General features: G+C 31.8%; 1 protein-coding gene and 1 non-coding gene across 2 annotated transcripts in view; one reads left to right on the top strand and one right to left on the bottom strand.

Moving 5' to 3' along the window:
- Smp_168670 (cGMP-dependent protein kinase,putative) overlaps positions 1-22,034 on the bottom strand; it is a gene marked incomplete at both ends in the record, with an annotated part of 73,013 nt that overhangs the window by 34,983 nt on the left and 15,996 nt on the right. Inside the window, one exon of the mRNA XM_018790950.1 lies at positions 5,839-6,005. Coding sequence (XP_018645828.1) covers positions 5,839-6,005 — 167 coding nt within the window. The remainder of the gene's footprint in view (positions 1-5,838; positions 6,006-22,034) is intronic.
- On the top strand, positions 10,844-10,910 carry Smp_tRNA_01458_Gln_TTG.1.1. The gene has a single exon. It is a non-coding gene (tRNA).

Genomic DNA, 22,034 nt, shown 5'->3' with positions numbered 1-22,034 from the left:
ATAATAAGGGACAAAGTAACCCATGATTTTGTATAAATGTAAAGACTTGTCTTTACTTAGTAATCAAAAAGTGGTTAGAATGATCAAAGTTTATTATGATTATTTCACATATAGCTTTGGAAAAAATATAGATGAACTCCAAATTAAGATTAGTAAAAATAGATTTGAACTCAATAAAGCCATTATTTCAATCTATGTTAGCTATTATTGTAGCGAACAAGAACACGAGTGGGTACAATCGAACTATACAGACTATTGCACTAAAATTTAACAACCGTACAGTAAACAGTTAATTTGCAAACTATCAATCAATTGTCTCAATCTTCACCGTTCCTTCTGCAAATATCAATCCATCGTCTTCGATTATTATTGTTCATACATTTACATACCAATCGCGTTTCGTTACCTTTCTTTCCTTATCGATCTTCTACTGAAATACATTCTTTGCTTGACCATCATCATATACTACTTATGTGAATGTAAGCAACCCACACCACATTATGACTTCATATGTTTTTTTAGTGTAGGTTTCTCTGTTATTGTAACGAATCCCTCATCAAATTTAAAAAGGTAAGAAAATAATGAAATGAAGAAACTGTTAGGTACATTGAATATATCGGTTAGAATAATTCGATCAAAAGTAGACAGTGAGAACCTTCTATGAAATAACATTGTTTTCTTGTTGTATTTATAAATACATTATTGTTCACTATGGAAAAATATTGAATTTTCTGATGAAGATATACATCACGAAGATGAAAGTGTTCCGTTTGTTTAGTTCCTTATTTTTGAAAATATTATGAGAATTATTCTTTTGTAGTAAATAAGCAGAATGTTCTGATATCTAACGAGTGAGAATACACAAATCTTCATAAACAGCTGTTATCTTTCTTTTTAATGCATATTTAAATGGAAATAACAGGTACATACTATTTCAATTTATAAAACCCCATTAAAAGAAAAGATTCAAAGTTGCATTCTCCCTAATTGACTAAAATCTAAGTTTCTTTAGAAACAACCTTCAGGCAACTATTACCTAAATCAATAGCTAATTATTACTGAGGAAAAAAAAGAAAGAAAAGAGTTTTCTCGAAAATACTTAAAGACTCAACAATGTAAACGAAATTCTTGTAAAGTAATGTGAAATCAATCGATGGAGAAAAATTTGGTAACTATAATGAACTATATTTTTTTTCTAATGTAAAAGAAATCAAAAAAAAGAGAATTCAGCGAAGAAAATTTACTTTTCGACGAAATCATTTACTTAGGCTGTACATTGGTATATATAGTTATATGGAAAATGTATGTCTTTAGGAGGCTAGGAAAGAATGCATTCTAAATTGATTCGACTGACCCTCATCAAAAATGATTATCCACCTACGTTCGTCGATGGCAACTTAACACCTAGACTTCATCAGAAAAAAGCTTCGACAATACAGAAGAAAACTTTGTCTATGAATATGGAATTTAAAATAAAACGGATTTCAAAATCGTTGAATAAAACATTTTACGCAGCTAAGCTTCGAATTGTTTTCTCTAGCCGACCTACCGTTTTGGGGTATGTTAAGGATGAACTTTTGCTTTGGACCACATCAATGTGTATCTATAAATTTACTTGCTCATCACTTTTCAAACGCATCCCGGAACACTATCCGGCTTGGCTCTTAAAAGGAGTATGTAAAAGGATTACTAGTTCGATACAGGAGCATTTAATTAACTGTAAACAAATCGCTCCAAAAGACTTCTCTTTTAAAGTAATCCACAGAGTCAAAAGAACCGGATCAAAGGGGGGTCGAATCGATATTACTGTTTTGCATTTTAAACTCGAATCAGTTATTATTATTATAACATTGTACAAGCTTGCTTGATTATTATTCAGTCTATTATTATGACCTTTGTGTTTGTCGCTTTTCTTCATATCTGTCCATCAGATCCATAAATTATATTCTTCCTTACCCCTTGATTAGTACGTAACTTCATTTGTTATTTATTGTCGAATCAATTTATAATGCAATCTTTCCTAGCATCCTATTGATATATATTTCCCATATATCTACATATACGAGTGTACAGCTAAAGTAAATGATTTCACCGAAAAAAAATTTTCTTCGCTGAATTCTCTTTATTCTTATTCGATGGCACTATGAGTTATTTCAAAATAGAAAAATTTCATTAAACGATTAAAATCTGTAATATTAAGTTGTAATAATGAATAATGAATGCCGACTCAGTGGTCTAGTAGTTAAGCGCTCGCGCAAGAGACTGATAGGATCTGGATTCAAATCTCGCGAAACGGGATCGAGGATGCTCACTGCTGAGGAGTCCCACAATAGGACGAAACGGCCGTCCAGTGTTTCCAGGTTTTTCATGGTGGTCTAGCTTCAATTGACTCATGATCTCAACTATATAAAATTACAAAAAAATCTCCACAAAACACCCTTCTGACAATAATGAATTTATAGATATCAATTTCAATATTAGACTTGATAATTTCAAATAAATTAGGTATTAGATAGAGAGTTATTAATAATAAATGTATGTTTTGTTATATCTCAATGAGTAGAAAAAAATTGTATTTGTGACATTGTGTTTTTGGACTTGTCAACATGAGTTCCTTTTTTATACATTAGTTTTCATTTCGTCAACGATGTGGGCGAAAACATTGGAGCAAGCAGTTTTTATATACTAATGTATATAATAAAAAATGTGTTTATTTTGTATGGTGTTTCTCGTTTGTTTTTCTTTCTTATTAAAGAAGATAATGCAGTGAGTTGTATGTGTTATTTTTCTCTTCTTTTTTTCTTTTCATTTTGCCAAGTCCTATTATTATTATTGTTGGCTTATGTAGGGTTTTCCCATAGTATATATAAAATGCTTTTAAGGCATTAGTTAATTAAAAATGGAGCTTAATTCAAATTATTATGACAGATTTTCTAGCGCATTAAAAATTCACTAAATAATAATGTGTGTGATATTATTTTCTTTATTCCAAAAACTCAGCATAGTAATGAATTGTTTGATAGTTGAAATCATGAATCAATTGAAGCTAGACCACCAAGGAAAACCTGGAAACAGTGGGCGGCCATTTCGTCCTATTATGGGACTCCATAGCAGTGCGCATCCACCATCACGCGTCGCCAGATTCAAACCCAGTATCTATCAGTTACGCACGCGAGCGCTTAACCACTAGACCATTGTGCCGGCATCCAACAGTGGTAATGTTTAGCTTCAACCGATCCACTAAATTGAGCAACACATCCACCAATGTCTCCGGTGAGTTACTATCTCACAACTGACCTGGTTGAATTCCAGTGGTCACTGCTTCTCACTAGAACTCGAGGAAATACCTCATGGAGCCAGTCACTAGTGAGCATATGTTGATTATTATCAGAAGGGATTTTGTGGATATTATAGTAATTTTGATAGTTGTTATATAGAAAGCTAACATACACGTAACGTGACATATGTAAAATTAAGCTAAGGATATCTACAACGTTCACCAAGTTTGTGTCAAACTCAGATATTTTAACCAATTTTTGTTCAGTTAGGCAGTGACTGTTTCATATTCAAGTTTAGTTTTTGTATGGTATTTTGTTTCAAGCACTCATATTCAATACACTTGTGCTTTTCGTTCGACATAAGGGATGGCTCTACACTGAACATTCCCATAAAATATAAGATATAGAAAATAACTCAAGTTTAAAAGACTGAAATTGCATTATCTTGCCAAATCTTCGAAACAGCACATCAGATACTTGATTATAATATTTTTGTCCTAGATCCATGTTGTGGCAAATAGACTTAGTATTGTGATCGCGCTGACAAAATATATTTAAATAACATGCAAGAATAATCTAGTGATCTAAATTGTTTTGACATCATTATCAGGTCTGTAAAAAAATGCGACATCGAAGCACATAGCCATGCTGAATAATGTTTTTAAAAAAACCTTAGAAAATAAATGCAGTTCAGTGAAATGCCAAGATCAAAAGTCGATAAAGCTGGGTGCTCAGCAGCCCTATATGCCATTGCGACATCTATGATTTATTACTTACTTTTGTAATTCTATTTTGAAAATTTGAATTTCATTGTTTTCGCGCCAGAAGCGCTCTTTTCACACTCGAGTCGTATTTCCCATTTGGGAAAATCTTAAACGCTATTGGTCCGTTGTAACACGCTGTTTTGTAATGCTTCCCAAGGACAATTTTATGTTGTATATATACTTTCTTCTTGTTGCGATTGTTTGTACTTCTGGCTGCTTACAGAATATATCTTCCCTACTTCCAACTTGGACTTCTCACTCTAGTTAGCTGGGTATGGGATGCCTCAGTACAGATAGCTTATTGGTCTCTAGTCACAAGTTTTGTTCCGTTCGCTGATTCAGTGAATTCGTAACCGCTTCAGACATAACAATCGTACAAATATAAAGGTAGAAAAACTTAATATCTTGATAAAATGCTGATATTGTTTCTGGCTTAGATGTTTATCACAACTATGGAATAAACTGCCATTTAATAATTATCCAATGGAACAAGACTGTTATGATTTAATACAAAGAAGAATGCTTGTCCTTCTATGAAGATATATTTATACACCAAACAAACTTCTATACTTTCTAAGAATAACAATGTAAAAGGGTTTATGTTCAATTATCTAAACTTATTATAGATTCCGATTGACTCAATAATACAAATGTTTTTATTGATGTTATCAATAAAATTTTGTGACTTAAGTCAAGGAAGAGAGTAAATAAAGTATAGATGAAACTTTATTTCATGAGGAAATATAACGAAAAGTCATATTTCAACGGTGCACTCATTTCTATATTTAGATTTACTTTACATAAATTCTTAGTTATGTCTGCTTAACTAAATCAATTGCCTAGAAGCTGGGGAACCTAATCACAAATACTGTAGCAATACTAACGAACGTCATGCTAAAGTTCTTCATAACTCCCTACTGTAATAATGAAAATGTATAAATTGTAACTAACAAAATAGAGCAACCTAATTGTTGAATAATATGCCTGATCTCATCCTAGCACTGGATCAATGATAAACGCATCAAAAAAATTCCACTACCTTTTAATAAAGAAGATATGTCTAAAGAATGTTAATAAAGATGGTAGGGAAGATTTGCAGCTCAGGTAGATGTTTTTGATGGAGTTTTGTTCTCTGAGCTGGATAGTTTGGTAGTGCAGCTTTCATCATTCTTCTGAAAGATATCATTAACACAAACTTCAGGTATGAGTGAAGTGTTCAAATTTCTCGACGTATAGCACACAGCTTGTCCTGTAGACCTCGATCTTGATTGGTTATTGTTGACCTTCAACTTGTCATTGTTTACTTCCTTATTTTAATAAATTTTAATACATCTTTTCAGAAAAAACAAGTTATCAATTCAAAAATTAGCTACCTAGACAAGTTTATATAATTAATCCTTTCAAATAGATAACATCTACAATCCGATGAATAACTAAATAAAATTTAATTAATTATTTATATGCAGTGTAATACAATTAAACGATAAGGTTTAACATTTTATACTTCTTTTGTTTTAGAAAACCAAAGCCTTCCAAACATTTTAAAGAAATGCATGAAAGTTAGACAGTTTTAGCAAATGTTAATATAGACCAAGTACATAGCAAACATTAAGTTATATGTTAAATGGCTTCAGGTAATCAACAGGAAAAAATGAATCTAAATCTACTTATAGTCACACTGTAAATTAATCAATAGAATTTGTTCAGTACTAGAGGACTAGATAAAAGCACAATATTGACTACCACGTTTCCATGGTCAGTCAATTTTATATAAATGATATAATTATTCATCTTACCTTCTAAAACATAAACAACAGAACCAACTTCACCTTCTTGTATAATCCATGACAATCTAGCACAGCCCAAAGGACACATTGAATCCACAATTTTAGATATTTGCCTTTTATCTAAATGTTTCATAAAGTCATTGTTCAGAATAGCTTGAGTAATTAACGCCTTTGTACTAATGAATAAAAGAGAAAATAAACAGAGTTTTTTTGTAATTTATAAGAAATTGGTTAAAATTAATCAAAACTATCATTAATCTGTTACTATACTAACTAATTCTTAGTGATTTATACACTATGACTCTGGAATCCACTGAGAGCAAGTATAGTTTATTATACTTGATGAGCACAATTAATTCCTATATGACAACATGAAAATGACGAATTAATCATTCCAAAAGTTACAGAAAGTGAGTTGTATTATTAAGAGTAAAGCAAAAATTTGAAATCAAAACAACCAACTATAAATTCTTATTCTTTGGACAATTTAACAAATAGATATATGTGTATACATTTGTTAAACCATTGGTTATGATTATAATCAAGTAGCTTACACAAATTATAATCGCTAAAACCTAATGTTATTAAGTCCATAAGTTGATATCAGACCTTGATTTGTTTAATGCTACGTTTCTTCCGACCTACTCCTGTACTGATTGATATGCGAACAAAATGAAAACATTATACAAAATAAAACGAATTCAGTATGTACTTGTAGATTCTTCACTTTTTAGTTATGGTTATGTGTCCTATTTAAAAAGCAACCAAAAAAACAATATACTTTAAACTTTCTAGTGAGAGAATTCAGTATATAAAGCTATAATACGATGTAGTCAGGCTGTCAGCCCATTAGTAGCTTCGTTACGAATCACCTCGCACTTTTGCATGTGGACCTGTCGTTTAGTTATTTTAATAGTTCAAATCACTAGTCAATCTAAGCTAGATCACCATTGAAAACCTGGAAGCATTGGACGACCGTTTTGTCCTACCGTGAGACTCCTGAGCAGTGTGCATTCACGATCCCGCACACAGGACTCAATCCCAGGACCTTCGGTCTCGCGTGTGAACACTTAACCTCTAGACCACTCAGCCGGCAACCAACGATGTTAATGTCTAACTTCAATCGATCCATGATCTTTCTAAGTCTCATACTAGAACGAAATAGCAATCTGATGCTTCCAGGTTTTTAATGCTGATCCAGCTTAGATCGACTCATGAGTTCAACTGTGAAAATACTACAATTTCCACAAATCCCCATACTGTTTAATTATTTTCTCAAGTACGATTCAAAAGTTGATTTATTCCATATTGTTACATAGCTTTAAGTTGATTAGAAACCGTTACAACTGTCCGATTACTTAATCTTAACTGTTCGCATTTAAAAAGACACGGTATCCTAAGTACAAAGAACTATAATATGTATACGTAATACTGAACCTACATTGTAAGACCATTACATATTATTTCGTCACTTATAAATGCTATGGGTAAAATAGACTTTTTACCATGCTTGGATTCCAGCTACTCGGGTATCTGGACCAAAGATATTTTTTCGCAGTTTTTTTTCTTCATTTAAAATGTGTTTCTACACACTTTAACAATGAAGAATCACTGTTTTACAATTAGATTTATTCATATTAATTTCATCATAAGGTTAAACAGTGAATGAATATACGCGGTTAATTAATTAAATAACTATTCATATAAGCCGGTGTTAGTCTAACGGTCTTCAGCTATAATCGTAGCAATAAAAAGGTTAACATGTCTAGAAGTATCCATAATATAGTATGTACATTGATAGACTATCAAAAAAGATTCCTAACCGAAATAGACAATCATTCAATGTTACTGAATATTTGTGTGTTTTCTCAGCTAATATCACAGTCCACTTATAAACTAATAAACGTTCTAACTGATCTCTTAAATCGGTTTCCTAAGCTCTTCTAACAACCCCAAGCTAAATCAACACGACAAGTTGAACATAAAAGACACGAAATGTGGATAGAACGCCTTACTTAAAAGTTAGTTTTTGTACAGAAAATCAAAGGTATTTATAGCCCTTTAGATGGCCTTGGGTAGGATAGGTAATCATCCAATCAAGAATGATAATCATGGCTCTTCACTTCCTAGATGTTTCTAAGAAACTTTTATTCAGTTCTGACTGTATAAAATGTTTCTTAGCAGTTTCAGGGCCCTTCTTGGTTTTTTTTCGAGGAATACTCTGAATCCTCGCAACATAAATCTCTTTAAATATATTCAAAACTATTTAAATCTAGATTCACTTAGTATCACTTGTTTGAATCTTCTCATTGATGTTTAGGACTGCAACTGATCAGTCTCTTATTAGCATATGTGCATACTGTACGTATTGCCTCGATATAGCCTTCTTTCACAAGCAAGATAAGCAAAGATGGATAGTGGCTAGCAGTGGAATCCAGTTTGACGCGCGTTTCGCCTCATTTGGGACTCTTCAGCTGAATGTACCTGCATCTCAGAGTTGAAATGTAGTTTGTAATGCTACAATAGTCATCGTAACGTAATAAATTGGTTGTACAATACATTATACAGTGAATAAGTTTTATATAAATGTAAACGTTTTTTTGTATTATTATGAAAGGGTCAATCATAGAATAACATTGTTATCAAAACAATAATAATCACTACTGATAACTTTTATTTACATATATATATATCTATATGAATTTATTGAATAACTTAAATAAATAGTTTACATTCAGTCCTTAACATTGAATGAGAATTAAGTATCATAACAACTATCAGAAGGGGTTTTGTGGAGATTTAGTATTTTTCATAGTTAAAAGCGTGAGTCATTTGAAGCTAGACCACCATGGAAAACCTGGAAACACTGGACGGCCGTTTCGTCCTATTATAACAACATCCTATCATAACAACAATTTATTTTCAGTAATATATATGTCCAACATGAAAAATTAATATGATTATGGCAACAACAACAACAACAAAAACGAAATGTTGTATTTTCAACCTTCATTCATAGACAGAAATTGAGACAATTACATAAATTATTCTACCGGTTATTAAATTATATTTACATAACTACAAAGATCAATTTATTTGTAAATAATTCAATAACATATTTTTTTTTCAGTTTATCAACAAAAAATAGACAAAATTATGTATCCATGAGAAAATCTAATCATCTGACTCAATAACGTAAGCATTTTATAGTTGACTACCTGAGTTAATTGAAGCTTGAACACCATGGAAAACTTGGAAACACTGAACGGCTGTTTCGTCATATTGTGGGACCCTTCAGTAGTGCGCATCTACTATCCCGCTTCGGGATATTCGAACCCAGGACCTATCAGTCTCGCTCTCGAGCGCCTTAGCTCTTGTAGTATCAGTTTATATGTTAAGTCCATATACTTTATTCTAGCTTCTGGCCAAGCCAATTCGCCTGTCCATTATGAGTCATATTTTGATCTTGTTAATTACTCGCTTATTAACCTTGACTACCTTTTTATATGAGCGCATGTGTATGCACACTTCGTATCTTATTCATCATATGTCTGTCATTCATTTTGTCTGACTATAAATGTTGATTGACGCTTGCTTAAAATGAGTTGGCTTACCAGCCATCTCCAATGCGTCTTATTTATGCTTCGCTCGCTAACATTTGCTCATGTGCTTATAACCTTCTGGTCTGCATCAATTATCAATAAAAATGTAGTTGCCATTTCCCTTTGCCTTCTGATATTATGCACCGTTAAGATTGGTATAATAACGGTTATCGAGGTGAACTAATAACGAAGCACGGCACTACACTCTAGACCACTGAGCCGACATCCAACAGTGTTAATGTCTAACTTCAACCAATCCGCAAATTGAGCAATTGTCTTCAGTGAGTTCTTATCTCACAACAGACGTGGTTTGAACTCCACTGGTCACTGCTTCTCACCAGAACTCCATTTATTTAACAAAAGTCACTTTTATTTATTAAATGGAAATGATTCATTAATTCACCATGATGAATTTTCTATACTCCTGATTAGTGTGTAATCATTTAATAATAAATATTATGAATACATTTCACCATCGTAATGTAATTGGGAAAAACCACTAATCCGTTTAAAATAATGCATTTAAACGGTACGGCATAAACTCATTTGAAATTTTGGATAGAAAGTTTCTAATAAAACCCTGTTTAATATTATTATTAAGCTGTAACGATTCATTCAACTATAAATCAGTAGGTATATTTATTAATAGCTTGTAAAATCATTATGTTAAACTATATCAATGGTACATTATTAACAATAAAGTAAGTAATAATGTAGGTCCTGGGTTCTAATCTCGCTAGGCGGGATGGTGGATGCGCACTGCTGAGGAGTCCCACAATGGGACGAAACGGCCGTCCAGTGCTTCCAGGTTTTCCATGGTGGTTTAGCTTCAAATGATTCATGATCTCAACTACATAAAATTACTAAAATCTTTGCAAAACCCCCTTCTAATAGTGTGATTTTAAATTAATCATGACCAATGTATATACATTACGGTGAAAAGAAAATGATGTATAGTATCTGGAAGCTACTAAGTTGAATGCTGCTGCAAAATGGTATTATAACATTGTAAAATTATCAGTTTATCAAGAACAATTACTACCTACAAGATCAAGTTAAATATATATGTTTATAATAGTAGATACTACGTGAAAATGTTTTTTTCAACTGGTAGTTTCTAGCCTTATAATACCGCTTCAGATTGGTGATGTCTGTTATTATTTTATGAAAATCTGAAGTTTGATTTGAATGACTCCAATTTATATTGGTATCCATTAGTAAATTATGTATCTGTTACAATAATATACTTAATCTTTGTTTAGTCACTAATCTGTCGAAGTGAAAAGAAACTAAATCTGTAAAATTAATGATATTTATGTCATATTCCATCACGATATTAATGATATTTTGTTAGTTATTTCCATAGTGAATTTAAACTTCAACCCATTGTACAAGCAAGTGGCTATCAGGACTCAGTAGCTAAGTGGATAACGTGATCGCGTTTGAAGCGAAAGGTACTGGGTTCGAGTCCCAGAGTGAACACCCAGGACCTTCAGGCCACGAGAAAACAGCTTTGCGTTTTAGACCACTGAACCGATAAAAAGTGGCTTGTTTATTTTCGAAATTATTTGGTACACTAAATACATTGATTGATGAATAAATAATAGCTGACACAATCAAAATTTTCCGTCCATATTTTACTAAATAACTAATGAAGATGCTTAAATCTGTTATACTTGAAGTATTTCGTTAAATAATCGTAACTTAAGTAATGAAACAAGTTCCTTTTAAGAAATTTAAAGCAATTAGTCCCTTTGATAAATTTCGATAATGTAATGAGAGGACGAAGATTATCAGAACTATGTGTTATCTGTTATCAATCTGTTATCAACAAAACGTATTGTGCTGCGAAAGTCATTATCAAGGAAAGAACGAGGTCCATGCTTCATTCAAAACCTAGGCGACATGAAAACGATTGTGTCACATCCCACTGCGTTTACCAATTTGAATGTGTGTGTGATCACACATACATAGGGAGGAGCAATCGTGATCTGAAAATTAGGGTGGGCGAACATGTACCAAAATGGTAAGCATAGATGGATAGTGGCTAGCAGTGGAATCCAGGACGCGCGTCTCGTCCTATTTGGGACTCGTCAGCTGGATGTACCTGGATCTCAGAGTTGATGTTCACTCTGTGACTCGAACCCAGTACCCTCGCTTCAAACGCCATCGCGTTATCCACTCGGTAAGCAAGTTGCAGTCCTAACAAATCGATGGGAAGATTCAAACAAACAATGAATGCACCAAAATGGTTGCAAAAACAAATACAGTCAAATGACCCAATAAGAGTAGAGGATAAACATCCATCATCCTCTATTGCTAAACATATAATCGAAACAGGTCATAAGATTGATTTAAACTCGGCTTTTGTGGTGTTGTATAAAAGTGTAAAAGGGCGTTTACTGAGGTTTATTGAAGCCTTAGCCATACGAAAATTCAAACCTCCTTTGTGTATTCAAAAACAGTTTGTTCTCTCCTTAAACCTACCCTGGTAATATGTGCTTATTATCCAGAGTGATTAGGTGTCAAATTGTTTTCACATTATTTTATCATTATTATCCTTGTCTATTCTTACCCCTATTTCCAGTCTAGTTGACCTTTTATTTTTATATATAAATGTTCTTAACAAGTATATTATGTGTGATCAGATTGTTCGAAATGTATTGCGCTAATATATCACATAGTTCTGATAATCTTCGTCTTCTCATTACATTATCGAAACAACTTCCAGTAATAAATGACACTATAAATAGAAACTATTACCAATATATTCAATAAGTTTTGTTTATTACTAGTTCCTTAAAAAAAGCCTCGAAAATGATACATTCAGAAACGTTGATTATAGCAACTCTGCTACAGTCAATTTCAAAGGGCTTAAGCCCTTTTATTAACTTAACAAACAATGTTATTCAAACAGTGATAATTTGCACATTTCTCTGTACTATTATGTACTATGTACTATTATGTCTGTATAAACGAATAGGCTTGATCACATGTGATAGACATAACTCTAGCTTAAACGTCGATAGCTTAAGTATCGCTCGATGAACCATTCTCTTCCCCATGTATATATGTAATCGAGTCCTATTACTAGTGTTTTTCTTGCCTAGCTCCACTGAGGAAAAAAAGACACCAACTCCATTTCCCTACCCTGATACACTCCAGTCAGTGAATGCACGTAATGCCAACGGCAAATGTTTTGTAATTGCGCGGCCTGAGCAGATCATTATCTGAATTTCTTAATGTCATCTGTAAATGACATTGCAAACGGTACTTATTTAGAAAGTCTGGAGTCATTTTTCAAGTCATTGGTTATCTTTGTTAAACATAATAGACAAACAATAAAAAACTGTATGTACATTTTCCGTCATATGTGAATATTATTCTTTTTATGTCAAGCCCAAAATGGTTAAACGTTACAAAAATAACCATTTTTGACAAGCATTTGAAATATTGGTTTCATTAAGTGTAAATGAACAAACCTGCGTCTGACGAAATAAATTTCTATTTCAATTATACTACTTAATACGAATGAGGTTAACTGTATCAATTAACATTTAGGTATACTGACTTTTAATTTCAATGTAATAAATAAAACCCTACATTTACTTATCAAAAGTCAAAATGAGAAATATCAGTTGTTCTATGTCCATTTCTACAACATACAAATTTAAAATATGGCTTCCAATCTATATGGAAATGAAAATTTCTGACCGCATAATGGCAGAACGTAGCTCATTCATAAGGTCTGATGGTGCTCTTTAACGCTTCAAGTGATTGGAACGCTAAGAGATACAATGTATTCAAAAGTACGTTATCCGTTTCTGTGACAACGTGAGAAACAACAGAGCTTGTACTTCATACAGTACTATCGTCCATAATGTTAAGAAAATGTGCTCTGTCGACAGGTACTGACATTTTATACCATTTTTAAGAAATAAATAACCAATTATAACGAATTTAAAACTAGCCATTTAATTGGACGAAACGGATTGAAAGAAAAGGAAAATGGGACGAAAAAAAATTTATTAAAAAAGAATACAAAGATGGTCGTGCGCTTAATGATACTTATCGGACTACCATAGTAATGTTGTTTCATAACCGCTACATGAACATAAAACACGTTATTAATGGAACTTAATGCTTTTCAAAATAACGCATATATGTTACTAACCTCCTTAATGCGAAATTTAACAACTAGTTCTAATATATTCACAGTTTAACATTTTTAGATTAAAATCTCTAGGATAAATAATCACCATAAAGTATCTCCTAAGAAACTATTTTGCTACATAAGCGTATCTTTAAGAATAAATCTCCGAAGCAATATCTCCTTATAAAACAGAGATTCAAAGTAATATTGTGACTAGTAATCTACCTAAATATATAAAGATACGTCTGTTGATTTCCCGAATAAGTTTAGACACTGACATAAAACCATTTACAATACATTACAGTTTATAGATAAGTAACTATTCTATTTCACTTGTTTTTATAAATTCTGTCATCTGATAGTCACCGCATTTTTGTTTTATTTAGATGTTCAGCATTGAAGCTAAATATTTATACAAGCTTTGTTTTAGGGCTTACTACCACTGCTTACTTACTTACTTACGCCTGTTACTACCAATGGAGCATAGGCCGCCGACCAGCATTCTCCAACCCACTCTGTCCTGGGCCTTCCTTTCTAGTTCTATTCAACTTTTGTTCTTACTACCAATGGGATAGATATATATACTTCGTTAAAGAACAAAAGATTATATATGCATCTGACGATCGTGAAATGAGTCTAAACAAAATAATTCTCATGTTCAGTTAAGTCGATAATCTCTTTTATACCTATTAGTGAAAAACAATAGTTTAACCTGTTTTTTAATATTATGCATTATACATTCATCCCTTTTACTGCTAATGTAAAATGTTTATCATTACGATTGATTATCAACGTTAAATATATATCTTACTCTTTTCAGTAAAATTCACTTTTAAAGAATTTCTGTGTTTTGTTTATTCATTCAATAATCCTTTCTTGTAAAAAAAAAATTAAACATGAAATTCTCAGTTTCGAGTCTCAAATGTATATAACATTTCTCTAAATCCTAATAATTTAAAACTATATGACAAATCTCTATGGAAACACTGACAACATTTTACTGCCGATGTTTTGTTTACACTAACTTTGAAATCAGGACTGGATTCATAACCAGATGATTAGTTACAATTCAACGAATATAGCAGAAGAGCCAATCCAAATACCAGTCTCCTCATTTTATGTATATCTAAATTAGTCTCCGAAAAAATCCTAGCATACAAATGATCAGCGATATATTTCATTAATTCAATCTCTCAATGATTATAATGTTTGTTATATACTGAGTAAACCTGAAATGTAATACTTAACAAAGTGATGTTATTTAGGTCTACTGACCTGACAATTACTACTTCATCTTATCTGGAATTTCTTCATTTTAGTGATTAGATATTCCATTCCATGTATTCTTCCAACATATATCTTTTATTTTTGAAGTTATTTGAAACTTTCAAAGTAAATATAAATCTTATAAGCAAAGATGGACCGGCTGACGAGTCCCAAATAGGCGCGTCCCGAATTCCACTGCTAAATACTATCCATCTCTGCTTATAATGCTTGGGAATTAAGGCTATATCGAAGCAATACTCATAGTATGCACATATGCCAATAAGAGACTGATCAATTGCAGTCCTTAAAATCAATGGGTAGATTCAATTAAACAATACCAAGTGTATTCAAATATCAATCTTGTTTCATTTAAACAATTTGGCTGTCCTTTTTGGATTTTAAATTCTCGAGTTGTTGTTTTTTTAAGAAACCACTGAGTTACATCCAAAGCTAAACACAATTTATTGAATATAAAGAACATTTTTCTACTTAACTGACAAATCAATATACTCCATTACATCTTCACAGTACTTTGATTTAGTTATAAAAACACATCATACAATTTTGCTGACAAGATTTCTATTCTTATGGTATGATTATATGTGTATGTATATTATCAACCTTGGTTGTAAGATCGTAATTATCTCCTTGCTATCATAAAACAAGATATATATACATATATGTATCCATGATAGGTTTGACAAGATGTAAAAGACTGAAAAACTTCATTTTACCGATATCAATTTAAGATATTTAGTCCAATAATATAACGAAAAGTTTTATTGTTAACGATTGTAAATAGATTGTTAACATAAGTTAATAAATCACTTTATAATATTGAACTAAGAAATCGATGTTACCGCTGAAGAGTGAATATTTACAGTTTCGTATAATGCATACAATGAGGTCTGTTTAATTTATATACATAATTGTTTTTGTTTTATGACATCATTCAATAATGACATTTCTTTGAAAATGACCTTATTCCATTTCAGGTAAAAGAAAATTTAGTTTAAACACGATAAGTTATATATGGTTAGCTATTCAAAAAGACATTTATTTTGACTACGCTAGAAAGAATATATCTCTTCAAATTCTTGATTTTTTATAGCATAGTTCAAAATCTTTGATTTCTGCCTATAGATTCAATGTTGTGTTAGTAGGTCAGTCTAAAAACTGAATGTGATGGTAAAAAGATATCAAGAATGTTTGATTCATTCAGAAGAAAAAAGGATATCATAATGACTTTGACGAAGCCAAACTCTTTTAATACTATTTAATCATTAATGAAGTACTTCTTATGTATGTGGTTAAATCATTGAATTCTTAACAAAATACAAGTAGTGTAACTGTTTAAAAGTCATGAATGACTAATTAGTCAATAATGCAAAAAAATCATCTATATCACTGACATTTCATTTGCATCTCGAGCAGCATGAATAGAGGCAGTTTGATTGATTCAGTCAACCACTATGCATGAATTGGTCTACTACTTGTAAACTTAATGTTACACAACTGGACAGTTATTTTTGTTATTCAAACATACCCATTTTGGTGTTACGTTTAGTTGTTAGATTACTAGAAAGACCATTGTTACACTGTTCTTATTCTGAGGCCAGATATTATCACTTGATTATAATAACAATAATCTGTACACACTCAAAGTCACATGCTGCAACTAGAACATATTTTTTTAAATAAAATAACTCTAGTTTAAACTATAAAAAATATAATAAACACTTGAACACAGTTGGATAACCGTTTGATGTCTAGCAGTTCTGACATCATATGACTTCATTTATGTTGATTTTAGTTGTTTTCCTAAAAATCTCAGACTGGATAACCGTACGAAACTCTGGGACTATTCAATTTCAATAGTTTACGCTCTTGCAATCATAATCTTAAATTTTGTCTCCAGGTTAATATCACTAACTTGTATCTGATTACATAGTATTCAAAATGATATCCTAATAGGATAGATAATCAGTGCGAACCTCTCAGTGATCGTAACAAGCCTGTTATTTTTATCATATTATAATATAGTTTTAAGCTAGAGGCTGTTGTACATTAATCGCTGACGATAACATCTCTAGTATAAAAATCAGTAACTTGACAGGTAAGAAACGGAAGTAGATAAAGTATAAAATTTAAAAATATACTTTATTTGATTGTTGTTTTTCAAGGTTGTTGGTTGTAATTAAATCAATAAATTGTTTTTTTTCCTTGTAGACATTATTACCACTATGTTATCTGTTTGAATGAAGTTATTTATACTTGAATAACACAGTAGCACAATTCAGCACAGTATTTTAGATGAGCAAACTAAGAGAGTAGAAAATTTATTAAGCTATTGTTGATATTAATTAAAGTGTAACTTTTCAGGTGTCCATGTATTTAAAACTTATTTTTAAGTATGCTGCTAGTCCATTATAGAATATAGTCTATAGTCTATATACTTATAGACATACATAATTTTAAATTATTTTATTCTGAGTAGATCATTTAAAGGTTACTTACAATGTACATTAAAAGGATACGAATAATTGAAGTAAAAATGTTTAATGTATTAGACTGAAATGTTTGAGATTTATTTTCTACACCATGTGTTAATAAGTATTTAAAAACAAACCTAATGAATATACAAATCACTATAGAAACGTATTTTGTCACTTATGGAGTGTTTTATTCAAATTGAATTATTCAGTAATGTGAACTTATGAATAAATAAGTAATTGAACTCAAAAACCTGGTGTTTTGCAGTAAGTATACCAATGTTAGACCATTGAATCGAGCTTTGAAGATCAAAACTTCTACTTTCACTCAATGACCATATATCATCTTTTATTTTTACTTTTATGATTTGTTTCATGTAAAATGGATTTTTAATTGACTTAGAGAAGATTGGACTCTGCATAAGTGGTATATCATACAGCTAAAAGACTCTGTTTGTTTTATACTATTGTTAACATATGTTTAAACAAAGGATTTTATCACTTAGCTGAAAAAGTCAGAACGCCTCCTGGAGCCCCTCCGAGGTTACTGCCAGTCCCAAGCCCGGATAAAGGAGGAGGGTTGGGCATGGGGTCAGCGACCCAATGATATTATATTTGTTTCAGAACTTATTCCAATTAGATTCTGTAATGTAAGTTACCGAAATTTTTGAAGATTTATTTTATACAAAACCAATGGGTTAGTATCATTTATGAATAGTTGAAGAATAGGTCACAATGAGACAATGATGATTAAGAAAAAAAACTGGATTATAATCAAAAGATTATAATCTATAATTTATCTAATAGTACTGTATACAATTATTCCATTGATTTCTCTAAGTTAAATATAGTCATTACTGAATAAAATTAATGAATTTACCTGTTACTCATTTTTATAAATAATAAAATGAATGGAAATAGTGATTGATGTTGTATGGTCATTGAAAGCTAATGGAATGCCCTGAATCTAAATGTCGATTTGACTAGTAATTGTACTTGAAAACTTGAGGATATTGATATCAATGCTGTCATTCTATCCATGGATTCATGGATCTTAAATAACATTTAATTGACCATAAGCGTTCATTCAATTACAAACAACCATGTTATGCCCAAATTCTAAATAATAAAAAGTACTTCTAACCGCTCAACTGGCTGTCTACAATTTTGATTGTATATTTATTAATGTAGATATCTGCAACGAATATAATCATAGAATTCGTGAACAGTTGTTAATTAAAGTTAGGCAAATTACAATATATGGTTGATAATGAGCATGTAGTTAAGTATTTGAACTTATTTTATCAGACCAAACCAAATTTAATGGAAGCTGTATGTATACATTTCCTTTGCATTCCAGAAGCTTTAGCGATACTCTATATAAAGCTACGTATGTTTGCACAGATCCAGTCTGTAGGATAGTTTTCCTTTTTCCAAGGCCTAGTTTGTCTTACATTTCTGTATCCTATTTTGTGCTTTTCCTTCTCGTTTCTTTAAGTCATACATAATTTTATTCTTCTTAATTCACCGGCTTTATTCACTTTGCTGAGAAGTACCATACCAGGAAGAAACAATCATCCAGTGCTCTCAGGTTTTTAATGGTTGTCTGTATTAGATTGGTCCATGATTTTGAAGAAATTTCAGTCTATTGACTCATGATTTCAACCGTGAAAATACTAAATTCTCCACGAAACCCCCTCTTATCTATAATCATATGCTCACTAGTGACTGACTTCAAGAGATATTTCCTTGAGTTCTAGTGGGAAGCAGTGGCCAGTGGAGTTCTACCAAGTCTGTTGTAGAGATATCAGCCCACTGAAGACAATTGGTGAACGGTCGCTCAAAATCGTGGATTGGTTGAAATTAGACATTAACACCGTTGGATACCGGCTCAGTGGTCTATCGGTTAAGGGCTTCGGCTCGAGGCTGGTAGGTCCTGGGTTCGGATCTCGCGAGTGCGGGATCATGGATGCGCACTGCTGAGGAGTCCCATAATAGGACGAAACGGCCGTCCAGTGCTTCCAGGTTTTCGATGGTAGTCTAGCTTCAATTGACTCATGATTTCAACTATGAAAATACTAAATTCTCCACAAAACCCCCTCTGAACTTAAATGTAATTATTCACAATCCTATGCAATCGATTCGTATTCTTTGTTACAATAAGCTTCACCTATCTACATTGAAAATTGTCTCATAAACTTTTGTTATATAATAATCTATAGTCTCTAATATGTTTCATACTTTTATGCTCATCAAGTCAATTATTCACATAGATACCAACATATGAAACCACTTTATCACATTGTTTATAAATACGACTATATTTATCAGTGGTCATACATAGTAACAGATAAGATGATTATCACTTCAATATGTCTTATGGAAGTGAAAGAAAGTAGAAACTTTTCATTATATATATATAGGAAGATAAGTAGTTTGATTGCTAAGGGTTGCATATCAAATTGTCTACTTAAGTAACAAATTGAATTATATCACATTTTTTTCAATGACGCATTACATTTTAACTAATAATCTTTCACAGTTGATTAATTACAAACCAAGCGAAAATGAAAACTATTACTTTTTCTTTTTATACTTAATCCCAATTGATTAAAGTGTGTCTATCATAACAAAAAGGAAGCCAAAAAAAACAAACAAGCATTTTCTTAAATATTACTGATCATTTTCATCTAATAAAATCAATTTGGTCAGTTAATCAGTAGAATTCTTTTATTACAATCAACAGTGTTCTAATATCTAGATCTATAGATATTACCTTTGAAGTTCTTTAGGAAATATCATTTATTCTAGTTAGAATAATTAATATTATTGTTATTCATCAAATAGTTTGCATTGTCCATAAACATAATTAAAAGAATTTGTTTAGTGTTATTGTGTTCAACACTTGTTGAGAGATTGATTATGAATACGGTGATCTTGAGTACTATTAGAGGTATAAGGACAGTTATCACTTCCTGGTTGCTAACACCGTGAAAGGGTTCTTCTAAAGGTACCTGAAAAGGAAATTGGATTAGAAGTGGTCTTAGTGACCTGGGAGCGTGACTGCAGTGCCCAAGGGACAACTGCTTGAGGTCGGTCACACACGACCTTTTTGTGGGTAATTTTTGTGTTAGCTCCGTACTTGTTGGGATCTTACTGCCGGAGGTGGATATCTGCAGGATAAGGCGAGGTGTTCATTTTTAGGGTAGACCTTTTTTAACCCCACTCCTCCATGTGGGAAGGCAACATCGCTGTTATGCTGGTTGGCTGAAGGAAACACTTTACTGTCGTCACATCTCTGTACAATCAGCAGTATGACTTCGCCATCGGACCTTGGGTTTGGTGCTTTCAGTCTTACCGCTCTTCGACTGACCTGCCTGGCATGATAAAACCTTGAGTAACGATTGTTCCAGCCAGTATAGCCCGGCTGGTTCATCATTATAGGCAAGCTCGACCACCACGTCAAGGTAGCAGCAACGGTCGGGACATTTGTTCAATAAAGTATAGATACTGACGGCTATGGAATAACTACTTGAGTTACCTAATATCCTCATCGATTGGATATTTTTTCCGTTGTATACATTAGCGAATTAATTAGTATCACATATTTATGTACTATTGTTGTTTTGTTTTCGAATTCAAAATTACTCAATAATAGTTGTTGAATGTTTTATCAAACCTTCCGAATGGAATGATTATTTTTTTAGCAAAGTATTGCGTAATAATACACAAAGTTTACCGATACTATTAATTCACTTTCAAAAGACATAATCTAAATAGTTATTATGAAGTGACAAACGCTTATGAAAAAATACTATATTTCATTCTTCTGAATGAAGTTAGAACTAAGTCCTTTTCTTTATTATTTTCTAGTCTATGTGACAACATATAGTTGATTGTGTGAAAATCGACAGGGATGGAAAATATGTTCAACACTATGAATTTAATGTCTCAATGAGAGTTCATCATTCATATGTGAGTTTTCACTATGCCAAAACATAATTCATCAGAATTTAACATTGATTAAACTGTTTTCAATTAATCTTAATAATAGTGTGAAGAAAACAATAAAATGAAGTAAGGATCTAGAAATTTTTATATTGCAGGTGCCAGCTTGTCAAGTGCACAACAGATTTTTGATCATCAAACTGTTGCATAATCCAAATCAAACAGTTTAAATAATCGCCTTAAATGAAGTTGAATTAGCAAGTATAACTCTAATCTATCCTATGAGAATATTTCAGTTTTCCGTCAGACTGAAATGAAAACCAAAGCAGTTGTTCATATACGCAAATATTTTTGCTAGAAGTAACAGATCACCATTAATAATAAATTACTATCGGGACACAATATATTTCAGTAATTAAGATGGTTTCCATCATCTCGTTGTAAATGTTCAAACCAAGATTTAACTAGCTCTCTGAATATATATTTTGATGTTAGGTTTTTTCCATAGATTCCACTGCTAGTCAGTATCCAAAGATTTAAATCCAAGTGATATAATGACATTTATCCAAGAAATCCTTACACCAACAAAGAATAATCGAATTCAGTCCTCAAAAAATACTTACAATTGATAAAATGTTTAATGAGTGCCTTCAGTAGAATGAACTGTAGTAAAAGTGTTGCAGATCCCTTGGAAAATACAATTTACAAACCGTATATAAAATAATTACAAGATTAAATTCTTAA

The sequence above is a fragment of the Schistosoma mansoni genome (genome assembly GCF_000237925.1).
Source record: "Schistosoma mansoni, WGS project CABG00000000 data, chromosome W unplaced supercontig 0231, strain Puerto Rico, whole genome shotgun sequence".
NCBI classification, from domain to species: Eukaryota; Metazoa; Platyhelminthes; class Trematoda; order Strigeidida; family Schistosomatidae; genus Schistosoma; species Schistosoma mansoni.
Note: the sequence above shows the minus strand (reverse complement) of the source record. Positions and strands in the feature narration are given on the sequence as shown.